This window comes from Balaenoptera acutorostrata, chromosome 21 (genome assembly GCF_949987535.1).
Source record: "Balaenoptera acutorostrata chromosome 21, mBalAcu1.1, whole genome shotgun sequence".
Taxonomy (NCBI): Eukaryota; Metazoa; Chordata; class Mammalia; order Artiodactyla; family Balaenopteridae; genus Balaenoptera; species Balaenoptera acutorostrata.
In genome coordinates, this window is record NC_080084.1 from 6,283,696 (window position 1) to 6,298,259 (window position 14,564).

Here is a 14,564-nt window from a genome sequence, read left to right on the forward strand (position 1 = left end):
TGATAGTTTATTATAAGATATTGAGTATAGTTCCCTGTGCTATACAGTAGGTCCTTGGTGGTTGTCTCTTTTGTATACAGTAGTCTGTATATTTTAATCCCCAACTCCTAATTTATCCCTCCCTTCTGCTTTGGTAACCATAAGTTTGTTTTCTACGTCTGTGAGTCTATTTCTGTTTTGTAAGTGAGTTCATTTGTATCTTTTTTTTTTTTTTTTTTTTTAGATTCCACATATAAGTGGTATCATGTGGTATTTGCCTTTCTCTGTCTGGCTTACTTCACTTAGTATGATCATCTCTAGGTCCATCCATGTCGTCGTAAGCAGTGCCACTTTTAAGAGCAGCGTGAAATACTCCCTCTTAGGGTAACGACTCTCCTGCACGATGGTAGTTCTGGCACCAACCACACTCATCAAATATGTGGCAGTGTTTGCTGCCGTATCCAGAAGCTCGACCATCTGAGCCATCACAAAAACATAAACAATTCCCGACACAGCCCAGGAGAGCGCGTGACACCATGCTAGTTCCGTTGATGTTCCCTAAATTTCCACATGTGCCTTCCACATGCACCCAGCACTGCTGGGTACTTGTTTATCTTGAAGGTGAAGGGTTTTCAGCATTTCAAATAAATGGAGCACCTGAACAAGAGCTCCAGAATAATCTTTTCTACAGCAGCCAAATGCCAAGTGTTTTGATCAGGATTTGTGATAATTGCTACCTTTCCAAATTATAGTCTTAGAACTTAGAGGAGATCTTGGCATTCAGCTCTGTGTCACTTTATAGCTCGGAAAGCTGAGGTCTAGAGGTTACTTCTGAATATCTTCTGAGCTTTATAACTTTGGATTTGGAGAGGTGGGCTGGCAAAGACCCCCTGAAGTTTCTCTGCTCATTCATGTACTCAACAAACATGTATGTTTACATTTTTCTTTTAATTCACTTTTTTCCTTTTTTAAAATGCATTTTATTTTATTGAAGTATAGTTGATTTACAATGTTGTGTTAATTTCTGCTGTCCAGCCAAGTGACTTAGTTATACACATATATATATTCTTTTTCAGATTCGTTTCCATTCTGGTTCATCACAGGATATTGAATATAGTTCCCTGTGCTCCACAGCAGGACCTTGTTGCTTACCCGTTCTCTATACCCTAGTTCTACAAACATGTATTAAGCACTTAGAACACCCCCAGGACCTTGGTAAACACTAAGTTCATCCATGCCCTGCTCTCAAAGAACTTGGAGGCCAGTAAAGAAGTCCAGCTTGTACATAGAAGGTTACAAATCCAGCGTCATCCAGAATGAGCACAGAGGCTGTTCTCACTCACTTATTCTTTCACTCAACACATTTCTTGAGCTGCTCTACTAAGCCACGTGCTCGCCACTCAAAAGTGAGCGCTCCCCCATCGCTTCTAGTCTGGGGGTGGTGGCTGGAGTGAGTCAGAGAAAGCCCTGGAAGGAAGAGTGGGAGTTTGCCAGGGAAATTGGGAACGGGGAACTGCAGCGGGAAGGAGCAGACTGTGCAGAGGCAGGGGTGGCGCAGGGCACAGGCAGCAGGGAGGTGGGTGAGCTTGGAGTACATGAAATGTAAGAGGGGAGGATGGGGTAATCAGGCTAAGGAGGGTACATCTGGATCAGGGCCAATATGCAGCCTGCTACTCTCCTCTGGCATCATCTTTTTTTTTTTTTTTCCGGCCGCACTGCTCAGCATGCGGGATCTTCGTTCCCCGACCAGGGATCGAACCCAGGCCCCCCGCAGTGGAAGTGCGGAGTCTTAACCACTGGACCACCGGGGAAGTCCCCGGGGAAGTCCCCTCTGGCATCATCTTTTGCTTAGGAACTGTTGACAGGCGTAGAGATCATGTTCAACTACATTGTTCCCTAATTCTACCTGCACCCCCCAACTCACACAGAAAGCCTCTCCATACGATCACATGGTAACATTAAGCCTTCTGGAAATGTGCTGTTTGTTGCAGCTCTGGAATAGTGAAGAAGGAGGGGGAAGGGTGTGTGATTGCAGCCCCCATGTGGGAGAGTGGTGGTCCGGGGTGTGCAGGTGTACAAGGGGAACACTAGACGCCCCAGCGCCTGGTTCCAGGGACTCTTCTGGAGCTCCGGTTCCTGCTAGAAAAGGTACTAGTGAAAAAGACAGAACCTGAAAACCTCCTTCCCCTGAATTATTTTAAATAGGTAAATTACTTCTGCATCGCGGCAGAAATGAGCTATTTGGTGTTCATCTTGCTAATTACAGCGGCTAATTTATAGTTTGAAAGGAAGTTGATTGCTTGACATGAATCAGAGTGACCCACGGTGTTTTAAGGATCACAGATTTCAGTTCTCTGGTGTCTCTGCTTTCCCAAGCCCTTCCAGGCACGGCCGCTTTGAAGGCTCACATCACCCCTGTGGAGTGGTTAGAGCAGGTGCTCGATAAGTGAGGTCGGTGAAGAGGCAAAGAGTCTTCCTGAGCTGGAGCCGGGGTCCCCCAACCCCCAGCCTGGCCTCTGTGCACCGAACCCCACGGGCAGGCTGACTGGTTTTATTTTCATTTCCCTCCCCTCTTGGTGAAGGGAGAGTTAACTGACTGCTTCAGGTATATAAAGATGTCCACTTGTAGCAACAACGGGGACATCTCTGGGATCCGAGGGACTAAAAAGGGAGATAGCATCGTCAGGAAGGATCTGGAACATATTCCAAGGAAAGCACACCCTCCAAAGTCCACTTGATGGTTTGATTGCTGTGACTTTACAATGTGAAGACGAGATGTGGCATTCTCAGTCTCAGGAGGCTAAGAAGAAAGATAGCTGTGTGTGTGTGTGTCAGGTTGCACGTGTGAGAATTCAGTTCCGTCAACTCTTAGGGAACACACGGTGTGTGCCAGGCCCCGTTTTTGTCATTTGTGACAACCATGTCCCTGAGTGTGTTTTGAGATTTTTCATTTAACAACGAAACAAATGCTGGGTAGTTGTTGAAAAATTCACACTTTACAGAAATACAGAAAGTCTGTCTTCTGTAAGTCTCCCCTTCTACTCCCCCTCCCCCCAGATCACTGTGAACAGTTTGGCATGAGTCTTGTCGAATGTGTTTCTGCATCTCTATGTGCAAAAACACATATGTTTTTTTTTTATTGGAGTAAAATTGCTTTACAATGTTGTGTTAGTTTCTGCTGTACAGTGAAGCGAATCAGCTCTATGTATACCTATATCCCCTCCCTCTTGGACCTCCCTCCCACCCCCCATCCCACCCACCTAGGTCATCACAGAGCACCGAGTTGAGCTCCCTGTGCTATACAGCAGGTTCCGACTACCTACATACTTTACACATGGTAGTGTATATATGTCAAACCTCATCTCCCAATTCGTCCCGCCCTCCCCTAGCTTAGTTTTTTTCTGAGAGCGCCTACACTGATTCTGGAATTGTGGAATTAAGAGAAGCAGGCCTGTCATTTTGAAGATTCACAGGCTGAGGCCTGGCAGGTGAAGTGACACGTCTAGACCTCAGGAGGACAGTTTAGAGGCCCTCGTCCCGTGTCTGACGTTCTTGCCTCTAAACTCCACTGCCCTGCTTCTGAAGAGCTGGTTCTTTTTATCCTGTTAAAGGAATGCTGAGATCTCGGACGAGGATACCCTTTCTAGTCCATAGGAGATATTCTTAGCTGCTGAGCTGAATTTCAGAGTCCCGTTAGTCCCGTTGTCTCATTAACCTGAGCTCACACCTTCCTCAGTGTCCCCAAGGGCCTCCAGCCCCTGCGGCCGCTGGGCTGCTGAGCACAGGAGGCTGCCCAGGTGTGTCCGGAGAGGAGAGGGAAGGGGACCGGGTCGAGGCATCTCCTCCCGGAGCTCCCAAAGAGGTGTGTGTTTCTGGTTTTTTCTTTCTTTTTTTTTTTTTCTTAAGATAATGAAAGCATTCAAGTGTTTTTCTCCTTGTGAATATCCAGTAACCTCTACATCGTAAGCGCTGCCTGGGTAAGGAGGTAAACTTCGATTGTAATAAAGCAGAGCAGGGGCTCGCGCAGAGCTGGTCCTGTGCCTTTCCCTCTGACTGTACGCCTTCCTCTCAGTTTCTGAGCTTCTTTTACCTTCCCCGGCCCTGGACCGGAGACAGGATGGCAGAGGAGACGAGGGGTGATTTCCCGCCAGCGTGACAGCAGTCGCTTCAGCTCTTTCTGGCTTCCGATGTGTTAGATCCAGGGTCACGTATTTTTAGCAGACCTTTCCCACCAAGCGGTCTCCAGGGAGCCACGCGATAGCCGGGTCAGAAGGAGGCTGCGGTGCTGTGTGCGGGGCCCTGCCCTGCCCTCCTGTCAGCTGGTTCCCACGCGGGGCTTCGGCTGCTCTCCGGGGTTTCCAGCCTAGAATGGTCTTCTCAACTCCGGTAAAGGTCGCCCCTCGCGGGGCCTGTAAAATAGGAGGGACGTGCGTGCTCAGCCTGTCACTCTGGCTTTGATCCTTACCCGCGCGGGAACCCCAACGGGCCGCCCATCCTCTCTCGCCAGAGCCCGAGCCCAGAGTAACGCAGAGCTCTGCGTCCGCTTCTCTGACAACCTCTTCTACCCCTCCCACGCGGCTCCTTCCTACCCCCCACTTTCTTTTTTAAAATTGTAGCATTTCAAACCTATAGAAAATTGGCAAGAACCATACAAGGAATCCCCACATCTCCCTCACCCAGATTCTCTGCGACCTTTCCTCTCTATTGATCTGTAATATGTACTGCAGATGATGTAATTCCCCGTCACCCCTAAACAGCCGGTGAGTACCACCCAGAAGTCAGGACACTTTCCCACATGACACAGAGTCTCTCCAGGAACACCCTCTGGGATCACTCGTCATGGCTTATCGGCCTCCTTCAACCTGGAATGCTTCCCCGGTCTTGGCCTGTGTCTCCTCTTTTTGACCGTCTTCCATTCTGTAGTTTGAACCTCAACTGTGTCTGCTGATGTTTCCTGGTGACCAGGCTGAGGCGGTGCATTCTTAGCGGAAGCCCGTAGAAATCATGCTCCCTTTCCACTCCAAGGATGTTAACCTTGATCACCTGCTGCAGTTGGTGTCTGCCAAGTTTTTCTACCGTGAAATCATCAGTTTTTCCCTTTGTAGTCGATCAGTATTTTCTTGGGGAGGAACATTCCGATATGATGCCAATATCCTGTTCCTCATCAAACTCCCAGCCACCATTCGTGGCATAGACTGATGACTTCTGCCTGCATCACTACCACTGTGATGGTTCCAAGGAGTGATTCTCCATCATTTCTTCTGCGTTTATTAGCTGGCATTACACTGAAGGATAAGCTTTCCCTTCTCCCTCACTGATTTGTTTTTTTTTCATTATTTATTTATAATGAATCTGTTCAGACTCATGGGTTCCTGTTTTATTTGATGGGCTGTAATCTGATACTCTCATGACTTATTTTGATGTTCAGATCTAAACCGGGCCATTGGGAGCCCTTTCAATAAGCGGGCTTCTGTGTTATGTGACGTGTTTGCATCATCCTTAATTTCCTTACTTTCTGGCATAAGTTATCCCAGCGGCATTTTGTACTTGCCCTGCCCCAGCCCTGGATCAGCCACTTTTCCAAGGCCCCCTGTTTCCTTTTAGTGGAGGCTGGTATGTAGACACCAAAATCTGATCACTCGGTGTGCCCACTGCTACTGCTTGTCATGTGTGTACACACATCTGTAACTATTTCTACATCTATCTGTGTATGTGTATTTTTAAAAACCCATGAGATCAAGCCAATACTTGTAATCCCGGTCCAAGACCTCAGGGTTCTTCCTAGCCTTTCCTCTTTCCAGGTTTTAAATCCCTTCAGACAGTGAGAAATCTGACTCCCACGGATTCGCATCATCCTTAACATGTTTGTTTATTCACTCGATATGCCAACCTCGTAAGCACTCCAGAGTGGCCCCCTCCTCCCTCTCAGATGCCTCTGCAGGGCACCCCTCGGGTTCACTGTCCTCCTTCCTCAGATGCCGGCATCCTCCAGCTGGGAGGTGAGGGGAGGGAACAGGAAGAGAAGGCAAGATGGGAAAACCCCTGTTCCCTTTTGATTTCATTTCTGTTTGGGCTGAAATTTTAATGCAGGCAATTTGAGGACAGGACCCAAGATTTATATTGTTGTAGCAATTTCTTTGCCAGCAGCTTAATTCATGCCCTCCTCTCGTTGAGCCCAGAGTGACAGTCACTCCATCTTTCCTTTCCCATCACCTCTTGTTTCTCATCGTCCCCTCTGTCTTTGGTTTCCATGGTCTCTGCCTTTCCTTCTTCCCTCATTCCTTCTCTCTTTCTCATCAATTTCAGGATTCGGAGTAGGGATGGCAACCATTTCAATCCTTTTCTCTCTCCATAGCCCTGTTTAGATTCTTATTTCCTACTCTGTTTCAGGGCTGCAGACCTGGAAATATGTAATGTCAGTGATCGTGCCCCACAAATAGGAACCAATAATAGAGCAAAGCTAGAGGTCACAAATGTACAGGCGGGTTGTTATTCGGGGAATTAAGCTTCTGTAACAGAGTATAATACTTATCTTCCCTGGACAGATATAACAAGCTGATAGAGGATCCGGACTGGATGGGAAAGTAGCATATAAAGTATATGAACTAAGTGCATGATCCTCTGTGTATACAACCTTGTCCTTTATGGGCGAGACCTTCACTCCTGGCTGACTGCCTGGGTAAAGTGGGTGTGGCCTGAAGGCAAGTTACCTAGAACTTACCTCCCCCGCTGCATCTTGTTCCCCTCTGGGGCCCTCGGCTTCTTGGCCTTCTCTGCCACTGCTCTGGCTTATTCTTCCAGGACTCCACTCCTTTCCTTCCCCATCGAAGCTTCCCCTGCCCAAGGCTCCATTGCCTCTGATAATAAGGCAGCCAATTAATCTGCTAAGCAGAGCCAATAACAGGGTAGTAAGTGCTTCTGAATAAAAAGGCCATGCTTCCCAGCTGCTACAGGAGCACACACTGCTTAGCTCAAAGAAAGGGCGTAGGGGCTGCAATCATGAGGTTTAGGGGCCATGGGGTGGCAGGGGCAGGTGGGCAGGCGGGTCCTCAGGACACAGCCGGAGGCTGCTCCAGGGCCAGCTGTGTGTGTGCGTGGAATCACCGGGTGTGAGAAGAGGAGTGGAACGGAGCGTGTCCACACGAGAACGCCAGCCGCAGCCTTGGAGGTATTCTTGGAGTTTTCAAAGAGGCAGAGGATCTCCGGACACCAAGGCCTCTCGGTTTGAAATCATCCTCTGCTCTGGACAGGATGAGAGTTTAATTTCCTGTGACACGTCTACTGGATTTGTACATTGAGGAATCAATTAGTGTAATTGGGGCAATCAGAGACGTGAAACAGAGGGATCATTTACTGAGAACAAATGTCTGGAATTGTCTATTTTGCCAGTGGAATTTCTCACAGTTGGTACAAGAAAATACTCCAAATTAAATCATTCAGGCTGAATGAGACTTTATTTTTCTTCTTCTTCTTCTTAAAAATGTTAAAAGAGACACAGCCTGGCTGAGATCTCCTCCCCTCCCATCAGACAGATTGCTGCTCAGAAGGATCCTCTAGATTGACATTTTACCTGAAAAAAACAGAGCAAAGGCAGATGAGAAACTCCAGGTGTGCATGTTTGGCATGAATATTTTTGCCCAAAAGATCCTAAAATGGTTGTCTGCCGTGTTAAGACCGTGTGGGATGAGATCATATGGGACCAGGTGGCCTCAGAGGCTCAGGATAGGGAGTTTCTAGGATGTAAAAAGCTTCAAAGAACATTGCTCCCACCCTAACAGAGAGAAAAGCTTGGATAATCTACAGAATTACAGTCTTCCCTGAGCCCATCAGAGGGCTGAGGCCACAGGGCAATGGACTTTTAGCTGAATTCCAAAAAGGGATGAGCCCTCCCAGGAGAGGGCCACCGTTGCAGCTTTGGCAGATGCAGGAGAGAAAAGCAGTTGCCATGCAAGCCAAGGTCTTAACAGACTCTTGCAGGCCAGTGTGGCTCGAGTGTGTCTGGAGCCCCAGGCCTCCACCAGGTGCTCCTGAGAAATAGTGGGGTAAATCAGGAGACCAGAGGACACCCACGGGCAGCACAGGAGAGCAGGTGGTGCTTGTGACTGTGGGGTTGGGGGGTGGCCCCAGAGTCTCCCCTTGTGTGAAGCCAAAACAGACCCTCTCCCCTTCAGACCTCAGGCAAAATCCCTTCTCCAGAGGAGGAGTAGTGGCAAACTCCCTCTTGCCCTGGGAAGAGTAGGAAACCTTCCAGCTCCAGGACACAGGCAGAGACCCAGCGCTGCTTCAGGAAAGGGGGAGGCACAACCCCTGTACTCCTAGGGAGGGCGGGAAACCATTTGGGGCCAATAACTGCCTTATACCAATAAAAAGCAGAGGTCTGCTACCACTGGGGGAGGAGCAAGGGAATCTCACTCAGCACCAAGTATAGAGACAAGGCAGGTTTTGCTGCTGCAGAGAAGAGGAGAAAAATGATGAAAAAAAATCCCACCTTTGAGGTCCAGGAGCAAAGCCTGCCTAAGACTAAAGCTGGAGCAGGACAAAAGAGAAGCTCTGCTCCTACCTTGTAACAAGGAAGAGCATAGGACTGCTGGGAGGGGGCAAGAGCGTGGAGAAAGACCCCGATTGAGGCACAGGTGCAAAAGGATGGCTGGAAGCTGAGCGGCAATCAGGAACACAGAACAACCCTCTGGCACCTTAGCTCCTACTCTGAGCTCCGGGTGACAGCAACCTACCTCTGGAATAATCTGAAGGCTGTGCGCACCAGTGGTAACAACAAAACCCAGATGCAGGTCAACTCCTGACTAGATTGACTCAGCCCCCATCCCCAGCCCTGTGCTAACAGCTTCACAGAAGCAGAAGCATGTCCATTTCCAGGCACAAATTATTTCAGTCTCTACTGCTCTTCTATATATAGTGTCTGGCATTCAATTAGAAATTACAATACACACAGTAAGAAAAAAAACAACAACAAAGCATTGTCAATAGACAAAGCAATCAACAGAACCATACTTAGAGATGACCTGGATATTGTAACTATCAGATGGACTTTGAAATAACTATGCTTAATATGTTAAAGGATCTAGTAGGAAAAGTGGACACCGTTCATGGACAGATAGGGGATTTCAGCAGAGAGATGGCAACTGTAAGAAAGAGCCCAATGAATGCTAGAAATTTTTTAAAACTTTCATGGCAATGAGGAATTTCTTCAACAGGCTCAAGAGTAGACTGGACACAGCTGAGGAAAGAATCAAAGAATTTGAAGACATGTCAGTAGAAATGATCAAAATTGAAACAAAAAATAGAAAAAGAGTGATGAAAGAAAAACAGAAAAGAGCAGTCAAGGGCTGTGGAACAAAATCAGTTAGTCTAACATGCACGTAACTGGAGACCCAGAAGCAGGTGTCTTCGGGAAGAAGAATTTGGCAAGCTGGCATATTCCTGAGAAAAGCGTGTGGTTAAAAAAATGCCCACAAGTAGCTACTGCTTTGCTCCCTAGCTTCTAATTTAGCTGAAGAAGTTCCTCTAATATCCCTCCACCTCCTTCTTGTTTATCTTCTACACCCAGTTATTTGGAGGAAGAAATATGTGATTTCTCCCTGTAATCCCCCTCAGTATTCTGTCTGCCATTCAGCGTGGAGTGGAGTGGCTGTCAAGTTAGCTGGAGTAGCTGAAAAGGTGCGAGGAAGATTCAGCAGCCTACCTTTTACTCTTAGCCGTAAACTTAAACTTGATTTGACTCAAATACAACACACGGATCCTGATTTTAAAGAGGTGGTCGATTGCAGTTTGTCTCTGTCCATAGTTTTAGTTAAGAACAAGTAGCTCCCAGAATTTGCACCCCTCCCCCCTTCAGATTTGAGCAATAACAAGTCTGCTTAAAGAAAAAGAAAGTATGAAATGTAGTATTTATCCATGAAACACTCTTTTGAAATACTGGAAGTGGTCTCCTGCATAGACTAGTTATGCCTCTGATAAGACAGTTGTACAAGCTCCTTTGGGTACATATGCCCTAAACTTGTTTTCAGGCTTTCAGCGACTTCAGCTGCTGCATGTGGCCATCCATCCATCTGCTGAGGCCAGTTGCTGGAGAAAACTTGCTGCAGTGGGTCTGGATGTTTGTACGTTCCTGGAATCCAGATGCTTCATGGAAGAAAGAGGAGGGCACTTGATGAGAATGGCCGGGAGCATAGTTTCTAAAATCTGAGCTCATGGGTTTAGAATTTAAACTCAGACACGTTTAAACTCACGTTGCCATTGTTAATGGACTTGCACCCCTGGCTGTGTGCAGACTGCCCTGAAAAGCCCTCTGCGAAGCTTTCCTGACCCCTTAACCAAGCAGCTCCTTTCTCCTCTGTGCTACTTTCAGTCTTATACCTGCATTTTGGGCATTTTTCACGTGATTTCGCATTTATTTTTATGCATCTCCTTTCTGTCCTAAACTGAGTTCTTTGAGGGTCAGGGTTTGTGTTTTAGGCATCCTTAGTGTAGTGCCAGGCACAGAATAGCTTCTCAGTAAATGTTAGCTGAAGCAGATTAAGTGCATGCTCAGCGTGAGGTAACCGTAGTTGGGACAAGAGTTTGTCATAGCCGTGCTCCTGTGTGATTTCGCTCTGCACTAGATTCCTGGGTCTTCTTGCACACCTGTCATAGCTGTGCTACATGGGCTTGTTCTGTGGCCCTGGTGAGGGTGCTGGATTCAGATCATCACAGTAATGGACTTGGAAGTAACTTAGTGTGACTGTGTTGGAAACAAATCAAAAATAAAGTGAGAAAAATCGTCATAAAGAAGAAAGAGATCTTTGAACCAGGATCCAAGGTGGAAGCTGAGTAAAACTATTAGAGATACAGATCTATTGATATTTAGACGGTCCCTTGCCTTCTGCCAGAGTTCAGCTTTGGGAGGGGGGTATGTGACCCAGGGAGGGAAGCAGAGGGGCTTCCTAGGGACCAGGGCAGCGAGTAAAATCCTGGGGACCACCTACAGCGGTCGTGACCAGACCCACACGGACGGTTATGGTGACTGAGCAGCCCCTCTAAGCTGCCTGGTAATCACAAAGGGAACCTGTGCTTTCAGCAGCTGATGAAAAGAAACATACTAGTTCCTCGGGTTAAAAAAAAAAGCCCCAAACTCTTTCTTCCTGGGGCATCCAGGTTGGTTCTATATGTAGCTGTGACCTAGAAAGGCTGTGTGACCTGAGCCAATCATTTGACTTCTCTGGGCCTTGGTTTCCTCAGCATTCAGGGATCTCCAATAACCCTTTGGACGCCAGCATCCTCTGGGCAGACTGTGTGTCTAGAATCCCTGTGGACTGAGATCCTGACTCTGGCTCCAAAGAGCAGGGCCAGCCACCCCTGGGGTGTTAGCAGCGAACAGTAGCGTTTTCCTTGTAGACTGGCCACTTCCCCAGCTTTGAGGCATTCAGGACCAGCGACTGCTCCTGGAAAGTGACTGCACCCCCCACCCCACCCCCCCCCCCCCCCCCGGCAGTGCTGAAAGCCCTGCAGTTAGCACACGCACGCTCGAAGCCCCAGCCAAGTCCCCTGCAGTGAGCAGACTGTGATTCCCACAGTGATACGCCCACCCCGGATTCCCACGTGACCACAGGGTGCCTGCGCTCAGCGCCCGGAGCCTTCCAGACAAGGCGCTGCTGGGTGTGAAGAGGGGATTGCAGATCGCAGCGCTGGGGAAGGAGGGGCTCCCTCCGGTGCAGACCCTTCCCCGGGGTAGAGTCAGGACGCAAAGCTGGAGAGAGTGGCTCCAGGCGCCCGAGCGGGTCACCTGACAAAGGCTTTTCTGCAAGTTTGTGTTTTGCAGAATGATTTGAGGGGAACTGGCGTACTTCAGCCCCGAGCTCCTCCCCCTCCCTCGGCAGTCACACACCTGCTGTCTTGCCTTAAACCACTTTCTCCCTTTCTGTTATCAAAACGGGCTCTGACCTAGCCTTTATCTGATAAACTCATTCACACTGGGGTGTGGATTATTCACACCGCTTTGGACCCTACATTTTCATAGTGTCCAAAATCTGCAAGAGGAAGAAATCTAACGGAGATTTTCAGGCATTGGCAAGAGGAAATATTGCAACGGGCTCTCCCATCCCCTCCACATACACCCACCCTGGCAAGCCTGGCTGTGCTGACGGGCAAAGATTTGGCCAACTGTACTCTGTGTGTGTTTGGGGTGCAGGGCGGGTCTGATCTAAATAAGAAGTAGGTAAAGTTCCCTTCAAGCCTACTCTGGGCTGTTCTCTGACACCCAAGGCACCTGTTATATTCGCCCCGTCCAAGGCCCCCGACGTAAAGAGGGTCTTATACACGTTCCATTCTCCCATCATGAGGCACCTGTGTCGCATTACGGCAGTAATCACTCAGTACTTTCCAGTGCTGGTTTTAGCAAAGCAATAGGACTGATCTGTTAATGGATTAATGCACTAGCACTCCCAGGCAGAATATTTGTGTTTTAATTGGAATCTCCTGAAAATGATGCCCTGATACAAAGGGAGAGTGGGAGTTTCAGGACCCCACGGTGGGGCTGCAGAGATATTTGAAGATGGGTGAGCCAGGGACCCCTCCAGTCACACCACCAGGAACCAACCCCTCCATCTTGGTGATGAGGGTCTTTCTTATCAGCCAGAGCCCACGGTGGCCCTGGGGCACCCCCTGAAAGGGGACATGGGAGAACAGAGTTGACCAGCAGAGGAGACAGGAAGGAGGAGACGGGAAGAGGGGAGATTGCTGGTGGGGAAGGAGGGGGGTGGAGATCACTGACTGATGAAAATCATTCTCTGTGTGGAGCCAAGATCTACTTCTCCATTGGAACTGAAAGCTAGTTCCATCGTGTAGTCAGTTATTTGTGTTCTGAGTAGCTCTCTTTGAAGGCAGCTTTTGCCAGAAAGTTTCAAGACATCTAAGTGCAAGGGTCAGAAGGGTCCGAAGCAGGAGGGGACCAGTGAGGCTTGTGCTGGCTGCTTTCTTTAGAGCCCGGGCGGCTGGAACTTTAACTACCCAGTGAGAGTTCTGCTTTTGTGGATTTGATGGTTGGCCCTGGAAAATGTTTGTTTTTCTTCCCCTTAAATTTAACTGTCAGACAAGCTTTGGTCACAGGCTGGCTCTGCCCTGCGCCTATGTCAACACCACTCGGAGTCTCCCCTTCGGGCCCTTCACACGGCCCCTCGCGGTCAGGGACCTCGGTCCAGCCGCCTGGACCAGCAAGACGCACGGGCCCTCTAACCCCACCGTCCCTGCCTCTCTGCTCTTCACAGAATGGGCTGAACGGCTTGCATCTGGCCTCTAAAGAAGGCCACGTGAAGATGGTGGTCGAACTTCTGCACAAAGAGATCATCCTGGAAACGACAACCAAGGTACGTCTCTTGGCGGGGGCGGGAGGTTTCCATCAAAATTCACATATTGTCCCAAACCTTAAAGACATAGAAACCAGCCCTTCATGACAGAAACCCAAACCTGCTTCTGAACTTCTCTCATCCTCCCAGTCAGTTCCTAGCCCTGTGAGCCCCTGAAGTCACCCGAAAAACACAGGACCCCGTTTCCACAAGGATTCAGGGGGCCTTTATCCTGATCACTCGACTGTAAATCTAAAAATAAAACCCTTTGCCCAGTGGCTTCATGCTTTCCCAAGCTAAGAGGTCCACAGGCAGGTGCCTTGGGTCCAAATCCTCGCTGAGATGTTTCATACTCTGTGACCTGAAGCAAGTTACTCAGCCAGTGAGAAGCCTCAGTTTACTCATCTTTAAAATGGAGATTATAATAGGTAGTTGCAGGATTGGTATGAAAATCAAATGTGGTAATGAATATATAATGCCTATATAGGAAGAAATCAATAAATATTGGTGACTGTGTCGTTCATGAGGGCTGTGGAAGAGTCCATATCCCTCTCATTCATCCTTCTCCAGCGAGTCTTCCTTGGTCAGCCCCAAACCCATTTCCTCTCCTTACTGGGTCCCTTGAACAGTGAAGAGTGTTCTCTTTACTCCAAGCATTTGTGTGATGTCACACCTCTCACAGCAGGACGTTTCTCCCCAAAGCAGTAGATTATAAACACCAGTGACTTAAGTCCAGAAACTGCAGTCATGAAATTGACGCATCTACATGTTGCAAAATCAGTTTCATTTCTTATGCATCTTATTTGTTTACTAAGCAACAAGCAGCCAGCATTTAAAAACAAACAAAATTAAACCAAAAAAATCACCTCTGTTTACTGTGTCAAGTACTGTTTCCTCTTCTCCCCCTTCCTTTGTTACATCCCATGGTTTTCTTCCTGGGCTGGTCCCGGCAGCGTCTTATTTTCCATTTGCTGTTTATTCAACGTGGTCTCATGCACAGCCCCGATTTCAGTTCCACGCAGCAAACGTTTTACCGCCTCGCGAGCAGAGAACCAGAAGAGCAACAGGTAGAGAACAGATATAACTTATGGTTATGAAGTGAACTACCAAAATATTATGAAGGTAGACTCATCTCTCGAGGTAAAATTCTGTAATTTTCCTGTCATTTCCCAAAGGTGAAGAGATCTCACGGATGAAATAGACTGACTTGCTCTTTCTGAACGTGTACAGGGCATTTTTTTTCTAACC

The 14,564-nt window shown here is 48.2% G+C and overlaps 1 protein-coding gene and 1 non-coding gene across 11 annotated transcripts in view; one reads left to right on the forward strand and one right to left on the reverse strand.

The window, feature by feature from the left end:
* The window catches only part of ANK1 (ankyrin 1), a 209,891-nt gene that overhangs the window by 122,738 nt on the left and 72,589 nt on the right, over positions 1-14,564 (forward strand). For all 10 annotated transcript variants that reach the window (XR_009006492.1, XR_009006488.1, XR_009006489.1 and 7 more), the window contains exon 3: positions 13,239-13,337. Coding sequence is in view for 5 of the 10 variants with exons in the window: in XM_057537205.1 (XP_057393188.1) it covers positions 13,239-13,337 (99 nt within the window). In the remaining 5 variants the exon portion in view is untranslated. The remainder of the gene's footprint in view (positions 1-13,238; positions 13,338-14,564) is intronic.
* On the reverse strand, positions 1,718-1,790 carry TRNAG-UCC (transfer RNA glycine (anticodon UCC)). The gene has a single exon. It is a non-coding gene; the product is annotated as a tRNA-Gly (tRNA).